The sequence below is a fragment of the Sprattus sprattus genome, assembly GCF_963457725.1.
Source record: "Sprattus sprattus genome assembly, chromosome: 19".
NCBI lineage: Eukaryota > Metazoa > Chordata > Actinopteri > Clupeiformes > Clupeidae > Sprattus > Sprattus sprattus.
In genome coordinates, this window is record NC_137917.1 from 17,924,275 (window position 1) to 17,934,274 (window position 10,000).

The window sequence follows — 10,000 nt, forward strand, 5'->3', positions numbered from 1 at the left end:
GAGGCTGCATGAGCTAAGCAGAGCTGTTTTAAAACACATCGCTGCATAAACTACTTTACTCTAATGCCAGGAGAAGATAGGCGGATGAGAAGCTTTCATTGCAGTATTGTATGTCAAATTTCACCTGCCTTATTTTATACTTATAATGCCCCTCTGTTCTTCCTCCTCTTCTCTGTTGTCTTGTTCTCCTTTTTCCTTCTGTGTCTCTCTGTGTCCCTCTCCCCCCCCCCCCCCCCACCCCAGAATGACACGTGGGGGGTGCAGTACACCTACGCCCTCTTTAAGGCCATGAGCCACATGTTGTGCATCGGCTACGGGGCCCAGGCCCCCGAGGGCATGACGGACGTGTGGCTGACCATGCTGAGCATGATCGTGGGCGCCACCTGCTACGCCATGTTCATTGGCCACGCCACCGCACTCATCCAGTCCCTTGACTCCTCACGCAGACAGTACCAGGAGAAGGTCAGTGAGTGTGTGTGTGCGTGCGTGTGTGTGTGTGTGTGTAGAGCCCTCTATTGCACACTGACTGAATGATTGGTTAGTTGATTCATTGATTGTTTGATTGAGTCAATGATTTGTATGTTGGGATTGGTTTGAGGACCAGGATGTGTTAATCCATGATTGATTTGGAACGCCTCTTGTTAAGAATGTTCTCACTGCGCACAAATGGAAAACATAAAGGCACATAAGTGAGGAGGTCATTGACAGTTTTATATCCATGCAGTCCATCTACATCCTGTAAATAGTTTAACAAGGTTTCAAGATGTCAAGCCCCCAAGGTGGTTCCTGACAGAGCACATCAGTGAGAATAAGATTTATGTGTCGTGTTGATTTTCACCTCCGGCCCCTAGCAGCATGTTGTGCTGTGTTAACATGCTAGCCTCTGTCCTTCCTCTCTCTCAGTCACATAAGGTCATGACACACACACACACACACACACACACACACACACACACACACACACACACACACACACACACACACACACACACACACACACACACACAGGTCATGTGCCATCCATCCAGTGATTGTGCTGGTCTGTGTGTAATTAGTGGATGGATGCATCACTCATGCATGGCCACTGGCTGTGATCTCCGTCTGCTCTGATTGGATTAGTTAATGTGCAGTGCGCTCGTCTGTGCATGATCCGTCCGCCAGTGGCAGATCCGGTGATGTGAAATAGTTATGTTCTGGCTGATGGTCGGGTGATGTGTAATCCTTGCCTTCTGTCTCTAGGATGGGTGATGTGGAGTGGTTGTGTTTTGTCTGAGAATGCCATGATCTGTTATCGTTGTTTTCTGTCTGTAGGATGGGTGATGTGGAATGGTCGTGTTTTGTCTGAGGATGCCATGATCTGTAATCGTTGTGTTCTGTCTGTATGTTTGTGTACATCAGTATAAGCAGGTGGAGCAGTACATGTCCTTCCACAAGCTGCCTGCAGACATGCGGCAGAAGATTCACGAGTACTACGAGCACCGCTTCCAGGGGAAGATGTTCGACGAGGAAAACATTCTGGGGGAACTGAGTGAACCTCTCAAGGAGGTATGACTTTCTCTCCCTCTCTTCTTTTTTCTCTATTTTCCCTTCTCACTCTCTTCCTCCTCATTTCTCTGTAACCCCCTCCCTCTTCCTCTGCGCTCTTTCTCACACATACAAACTTTAACACTTGTACACACTTGCATGCAAATGTTTCAAAGGCACATACAAATATGTTTATATACATGTATATATATTTATATAATCGCATTCACTGCAACAACAAACTACAAACAAACTAAATCTGAAATAATCTACTCTTACAATATAATTCGACGTTGCATTTAATCCTAACATTAAAATGCAAAACCCAGTTGTCATTGGAATCATTCAGCTTCAGGTTATTTCTGAATTCTAATCTCTATATTCAGTTCCCTCCTTTCCTTTAATCTTCTCTCTTCCCCTGTTGACGTTCTGTCTTCCTGACCTCTGACCCCACTTGCAGGAAATCGTCAGCTTTAACTGCCGCAGTCTGGTGGCCAACATGCCCCTGTTTGCCAACGCCGACCCCAACTTCGTGACGGCCGTCCTGACCAAGCTGCGCTTCGAGGTGTTCCAGCCGAACGACTTCATCATCCGGGAGGGCACCATAGGCCGCAAGATGTACTTCATCCAGCACGGCCGCGTCGGCGTGCTCACCCGCGGCAACAGGGAGACCAAGCTCAGCGACGGATCCTACTTCGGAGGTTAGTGCCGTCAGGCAACAGGCACGTACACATCCAGGAGGGGAAACCAGAGGTGTAGCCAAAAGTTGAGGTCCTTGGTGACAGAGAATTGCTTCTGTTCTGATGGCCAAATCATAACTAAGGTGTAAGGTCTGTAAGGTCTTTAAGGTACAGAGCTGGTTCAGAGTTTAGAGAAGCTGATAATTATTTATCGTTATTTATGTAAATAAACACATTATTTACTTGGGTAGGCTCAGGCTGTTTAAAGTATGTTTGAGGAAGTCATGACATCTCTTATAAGCGTTGTTTTCATTTTTTTTCTCTCAAACACACATATCTCTCTCCTCACCCCCCCCCCCCCCCCTTTCTCCCCGGTCCGTCAGAGATCTGTTTGCTGACACGTGGTCGTCGGACAGCCAGCGTGCGAGCAGACACGTACTGCCGGCTGTACTCTCTGAGTGTGGACAGCTTTAACGAAGTCCTGGAGGAACACCCCATGATGCGGCGAGCCTTCGAGACCGTAGCCGCTGACCGCCTCGACCGCATCGGTAAACACACTTCTCTCATGCTGCATAAGGTTTCTCCATGTGTCTGTTTACCTGTATCTGTCTAAATTATAACAACAGATGGAGGACAGATATTTTATTTTATCAGTACATACAACGCATTACTCGACAATGCAACAATCCTGCCATGTGCCATACTTCTATCGCCATAATCAAAATAGTTTGGTTAACACCACATCAGCCATGTAATGTTGTGGTTGTTCTCCCCTTATCTCTCTTCTCTCTCTCTTCCGTCTGTGTCCCTCTGTACACTCTCTCCTCTCTTTCCCCTATCTTCTCTCTCCCCCTACCCTTTCCCTTTCTCTCCCTCTGTCGTAGGTAAGAAGAACTCCATCCTGCTGCGTAAGGCGTCTCAGGGCGGTTCGATGGCGGGCAGTCTGGGTCGTGGTGGCGGGGGCAGTCGTGGAGGAGGTGGCGCGGCAGGCAGCATGGCCGGCCTGGCAGGCCTGGGCTCGTGTGACAGCGTGCTGGTGCAGCAGATCGTTAAGCACGACAGCATGCCAGCCATGCAGGACATCACCGCTGCCGCTGCTGCTGCCGCCGCCGCCGCCGCCACTCGCCCAGTGTCCCCGCGCCCCCACCCGCTGATCTGGGCCCCGCTGGTGCACGCCCCACTGCAGGCGGCCGCGGCAACCACCAACGTAGCCATCGCCCTCATGCACCAACAGCAGCAGCAGCAGCAGCAGCTTCAGGCTCTGGGGCAGGGAGCCATCTTCTTGCCCTCCCCCCTGCCCATCTCCCCCTCCCCTTCTGGATGCCCCCTCTCGCCCCCGCGCCCCCCCCTTCTCCACCCGCGCCAGTCTGTCACCTCCCTCCTAGGCATGACCACTCTGCCTCCCAGGGGAGTCCCCGTATCCATGACAACAGTGCCCTCCCCATCCTCAATGGGCCCACCTACTGCTGGAGTAGGCGGAGCTCTAGGAGGAAGTGGCGTGGCTAAAACCACGCCTACTCCTCCATCGTCGGGACCCGCCCCCTTACAAGCGGGGCGGAGTCTTCATTACAGTCTCCGCCTCCCTGCAGAGTCCCCCTCAGCCAATAGCACAGGAATGGGCGGGGCCACTACTCCACCCTTCCACAAATTCCCTCCTCCCTCTGCGGGTGGGGCGGTTGCCATGGCGGTGGCGTCCCTGCCGCCCGACATGCGCAGTCTCATGTGCAGCCAGCAGGGGGCGAAGGAGGCGCTGCTGCGGCACAGCACCCAGGGGCTCCCCGCTCTCGGACGGCTGACCCAGGAGGCCCGTTCGCTCTCTGCCTCCCAGCCCTCACTCCTGCACCGTGGCTGGGCCTGCCCTCCGCTCCACCGTAAGGCCTCCGGGGGAAACCTGCTGCCCGCACCCTTCCTCATGCCGCAGGGGCAGCCGACCAGGGGGGCTAGCGCAGGGGCGCTGAATTATAACACCCCCTTTGCTGCCCAGATCCTGCCCCTGGTAGCGCAGGTGCCCGTGCAGACACCATCCCAGATGCCTCCATTGCCCCTGCAGGTTCAATTGGCACAGACCCACTATCCGGTACCTGCCTCCACCCCTGCACCTATCCCTGCTCCTGGTCCAGTGTACTCCTCCCCAAAACAGATGCCCTTCTCCTCCTCCTCCCCATCTCCCGTCCCCATCCCTCCTGCCTCAGCTGCGGTTCCAACTCCAGTACGGCCAAAACCTACCCCCACGTCTTCATCCCGCTCTGCCTCACCCACCCCCTCCACCACCCCACCTCCCAGCACTGGCACCACCCCGCTCGCCCCCCCTCACGCACAACTTTCAAATATCCTGCCCTCCTGTTCCTCCCCCTCCTCTATCCCCTCTCTTATCCAAAGCTCCCGCTTCAGACTGTCCCCCACCCCGCTCTCCTGCATCAGCCCTCCTCCCACCTCTCCCCTGGCCCAAACCCCGAGCACCCCCATCACCACCCGCCCCTCCACCCAAACCAGCACCTCCTCTCCCTCTCCCTCCCCCTCCACGCGCTCCTCCACGGCCCCCCAGTCTCCCCAGACCCCCATCGTTACTCCTGTTGCCTCCCCGGCAGCTCCCATTACCTCACAACCCTCCAGCGCCACTCGCACCCCTCCTCCCCTTGCAGCTTTTCCCCCACCCCCCCACACCACCGCTGTCTCCAGCCTGACACCCCCTCAAGCCCACTCCCCCGCCGTCTCTCCCATCTCCGTTGCCCCGGCGACCACTCCCTCTACCCACAGTGTCACTGCCACTCCTGCCCCCCCAGCGCCCCCCAAGGCTGGCCAAAAGGAGCCTGAACTGCCCCTGGCCAGAGGGGACTCTGAGGCCCCCAAACACAAACTGCCTCATCACTTGTGAGGTGGGGAAGGACTGGAAGGGTCCATTCAGCACCGGATCTAGGGGGGTAAGTGCAGGGGGGTGACGTTAGTAGCAGAATCCGAGTCTACATGTGGATTGTGATTGTGTCAGGAGGCGCTGAACCGGACAGCCTGATGGAACAAGCTGGAACCGCTCTTGAGTGCTAAGGAGGCCGGAGCTAAAGCTAGCAGGGCCAGAGCAAGGAGGCCGGACAAAAGAGTTAGATCACTGAAGAGTGTGTGTAAATATGATTGTGCTGTCTGAATGAATAGCGTACAGGTTCAGTTGGAATCCCCATAGGTTTAACAGGTCAGATGGGTAATAAACAGGGCAGGTGTGGATAGAGATCTCCAGACCAGCCAGGCAACACCTGAAAGAAATGATGGTTGTTGGGTGGGTGTGACGGAGAGAGGAACACCTGCAGGCCCTCTGTTCCCCAGCCCAGAGTGGACAGTCACAGACTCAGTGGTGGATCTCAGACAGATCCATGGCAGGTCTGAACCAGGTCCAGACCAGAGGTGCGTTCAAAATACCAAAACAAAGGCAAACGTTCGCCAATGTTTTCAAACAGTTTTTCGTTTGCTTCGAGTTCACTGCGGGTTCACTGCGAGTTCACTGCGAGCGTTGGCCAACAACACACACAAACAGTGTGAGGAGTTAGTTCTCGGAGAGCAAACATGGACGCTGGACGAAGGGTTACAGTTTAAATCAAAACAATTTGGAACGTTTACACAAAAGCCAAATTTAGAAGTTCAAACAAAGCGTGTTTGCCTCTGTTCGCCGAAATTGAACCCAACTCTGGTGCTTTCTAGGACCCGAGTGTGACTCAAGACCTGGATGAGGATAGCCTGCATGAAGCACAAAGAGACTCAAGTGTTTAAGTACATTGATGCGCCATAACTAGGGGTGTAACAAATACTAAAATAAGGCGATCGAAAATTTTAAATATTAAAGAAAATAAATACAAGTGGTGGTGTGGTAGTGGCATTGTGAGTTTAGTTATACTGCTGCCCCCTAGTGATGGTAAAAGGGATCCGGCTGGGCTCCAGCTCCGCCATCCAGCATCCTGTCCTCACATTCACCAAAGTGTAACGTTTTTGTCATAAGAAAAACAATAATGATGATGACTAATATTTAAAAATAGTAATAACTGTTAAAAAAGACTATCAATGATAATTATTGATCAAAGTAATTAGGATCAATTCACTTGTAGTTTGTTGTCTCAGGTGTTTGGTGTTAGTTTGGACACTTACAGTACAGCCTTGACCTTCCTGTTCACACTGACCACTGTAATTGAATTGTGTTTTATCGTGTTGCACTTAAATTGCTCCCTATACCACAGTGACCGTACAGTGCTTTAGTTCCACACTAAGTCCCCTGTAAATACATGCCTCTCTCTCTCTTGATGTGTCCATGTATGTCACCTTCTCTAACACCTTCTCTAACACACAGGTGCCCTGCAACTCTCTTTTGGTGTGTGTTATTTAAAGACACACACACACACACACACACACACACACACACACACACACACACACACACACACACACACACACACACACACATAGACACGCACCTTGGTACATAGGCTTTTATCTCTGTTTACCTTTCATCTCTCTGCTTTTGTAGCCTTAGTTGTCCAGGAACCCACCTCTTCTGCCCCCTCTCTCTCTCCGTCATAGCCACACACACACACAAACACACACACACACACACACACACACACACACACACACACACACACACACACACACACACACACACACACACACACACACACACACACACACACACACACACACACACACACACACTAGCTTCCTGTCCCCCGCCTCCTTCTGTTCTGTCCTGTGCTGTCCTTGGGTGTTTTGTGATATTACGTTATTTTTTAACCCCTAAAACCATGTTGCCTAGACTGTACATTTAAGGACCAAATGTTTTATTTTTCTTTGTTATCATAGCTTTAGCTTTTGAGCAAAAAAGTAAATAATTGATCATAATAACGACAATGATGATGACGACAATGATGATATTGATGATAAGAATGAACTGTGAAGATCAGGGTGACCGATTTCAAATAAAGCGAGATTAGAAAAAAAAAAAAATGAATTCATTGTTTCTCAAATGAGCTTCGTGTTTTCAAGTGTGTGGATGTGTATACTATTGTATATGTGCGAGTATATACGGGCCATTCTACCAAATTCGTGTAATATGCAGTCCCTCAACAATAAAAACTATTTACAAAACAATTAGGTATTTAGGCATAGATATTTAATTAGAAAATGTTATGGTCTATATAAACCCAATGCATTACATGAGATAGTGATAAGCTAAATATATACAAAATCATCATTTATAGGGTACTTTCTATTGGGAAGTAGCTGTCCCCAACCCTGACATCTAAATTTCAATGCCTTTAAATAACACTTTTCAATTTTTTAAGATTTTTTTCAATGATTTAATTTCAAAGATCTTTATGATTGGGTTGAAACAGAACTTGGAATATTTAGATTTATTGTGGGTTTAATTTTTAAATCAATTTTCTATACTCAAAAAATCATGTCCCTAGTTTTCATGTCACTACCGAAACACAAGAGTTTTAGTCCATTGGCTGAGCCTGTGTTTTAGCCACGACTCTGCATTTTTGACCATGCAGTGACACTGCATCTCTGACCCTCATGGTTGAATGGTAAGTAGCTAAATCCCATAGTTTTTATATAAATGTGTTCCAAAGTCTGAAAATCGACGTGTAACCTTAAGAATTGTCACTACCGAAACGCATGTTTTCTTCAATTAAGTAAACCTTTTGGGGTTTCATGGAAAATCTTATGTTTGTATGTGTGTTCACCTCTTCAAAGATGTGTTTGCATGCCGTGTGCTTGTTAGAATTCTTTATTTATGCTTAAAGTTAGCTAGAATTGTCACTACCGAAACAGTCACTACCGAAACATATGGTAGTGACCTGATGATTTCAGTAGTGACAAAATGAAATGGTAAGTAGTTCAATCCCATCATTTTTAAATAAATGTGTTGTGTGGACTAAAGGGCAGCCCAGAGCACCTTTTGGAAGATTTTGGGAGAGAAATGAACATCCATCCAACAGTGCAGTCACTACCGAAACACTGGATGTCACTACCGAAACAGTGCAGCACTACCGAAACACAGGATGTTTTGTAAAAAATTAAGTATATTGAGTAATCAACTAAAATGTTATGATACTGATTGGATTAATGTATGTTCAATTTCATCAATTAACAACTCTGGAATCAATATGATCAGTATTTTGCATTTTACAAAGAAATATTGCACTTAGATTTTGATGAATTGTATGAATTGAACTTGAAAATTTGATAAAAAATTCATTTTTATGGATTTCATTGTGAAAACCTTCAAGAAATATTTGTAAAAATACTCTTCAGAGAAGGGAAGGAAACACAATCTGAACAGGTCAATAATAATACTTTTTTACTATAGTAAATGTGATGTTTCGGTAGTGACAATTTTTGGAAGAGGAAAAACATTCCAACACATTCTGAAAATACAATATAAAAATTGACTGTTCTTTTACTAGATAAGTGTACTTTAGATATGGTACAATATACATACGGAGAAAGTTTTGGGAATAAAACATAAAAAAAATCTAAATATTTCCGACCTGACTTTGCACCAATTCGGTAGAATGGCCCATACACAAGTGTCTGTGTGTGATTGCACAGCCACTCATCTAGTCAAGTGTCCCTGCCCTCTGGTGGCAGTCTCATTCATTTCCAATGCCCGTGTGTGTGTGTGTGTGTGTGTGTGTGTGTGTGTGTGTGTGTGTGTGTGTGTGTGTGTGTGTGTGTGTGTGTGTGTGTGTGTGTGTGTGTGTGTGTGCATGTGAATGTGTGTGATGTGGGTGTGTGCATGTGAATGTGTGTGCTGTGGGTGTGCACTGTGTTTGTCCTTTCCTTTGGTGACCTAATCTGTAGCGGGTGAGAACAGGGCTTTGATCACAGCAAATCAGACCAGGATCAATGATGGAGTGAGAGAGAGAGAGGGTGTGTGTGTGTGTGTGTGTGTGTGTGTGTGTGTGTGTGTGTGTGTGTGTGTGTGTGTGTGTGTGTGTGTGTGTGTGTGTGTGTGTGTTGTGTGTGTGTGTGTGAGTTTGTGTGTGTGTGAGTGTGTGTGTGTACAGCAGTCAGTAAATTCACACAGCTTCCAGTATCCCTACAGACCTAGATTTACTTCTCATTAGCATTGAAGGGCTCTTGGAGTAAGCTGAGGTCTCTATGCCATGACATGTTAGCTGCAGGCTTATGACACATATACACTGTACACTGCACAAGTCAAATTTGCCAATTGTGTTGCTCGCACAGTACTGTGTGAACTTATAACAATATATTTTAGTTTTATGTTTCTCTTTTTAAAAACAAGATTTAAAAGTCGGCAAAATTTTCCGTTTGGTTTTATATATTCACATTTTGGCCACAAGATGGCAGAAAACACCCAGGTAATGTTCAAACTCACTTCCTTGGATGCACCGGATGTAATGACAAACGTAAACTTTAGAAAACGTAATTTTTTTTATGTTTCTTTTATACCCAGGTAAATCATGGAAATACATTATAAAGACTTGAGCTCTGATAGGTTTAGTTTGCCATTTCTGATGTCAAAAAATAAAGCCACTGAAGGACCTTAATGTAAAAAAATATAAAGTTACAGGGTATACAAATACCACTGTGTATCGCAAGGATTGGTGGTCTTAATTTGCTTTATGTCTTAAAAACTCCCCAAGAAAGGTGCAGACAACACACAGCAATATTTATTTGAACCATTCCTTATGGATTGGAGCATTCATTTAACTTCACAAAAAATGGCAGATTACTCCTTAAACAATGATTTATTTTTTGTTTCACACAGGAAAAGATGTTCAATTCCTTGT

General features: G+C 47.4%; 1 protein-coding gene across 1 annotated transcript in view; it reads left to right on the top strand.

The window, feature by feature from the left end:
- The window catches only part of LOC308380486 (uncharacterized protein), a gene marked incomplete at both ends in the record, with an annotated part of 18,310 nt that extends 13,292 nt beyond the window's left edge, over window positions 1-5,018 (top strand). The window contains 6 exon segments of the mRNA XM_080857852.1: window positions 244-462; window positions 1,399-1,545; window positions 1,985-2,225; window positions 2,588-2,752; window positions 3,089-4,894; window positions 4,897-5,018. Coding sequence (XP_080713978.1) covers window positions 244-462; window positions 1,399-1,545; window positions 1,985-2,225; window positions 2,588-2,752; window positions 3,089-4,894; window positions 4,897-5,018 — 2,700 coding nt within the window.
- Between the last annotated feature and the right edge of the window lie 4,982 nt (window positions 5,019-10,000).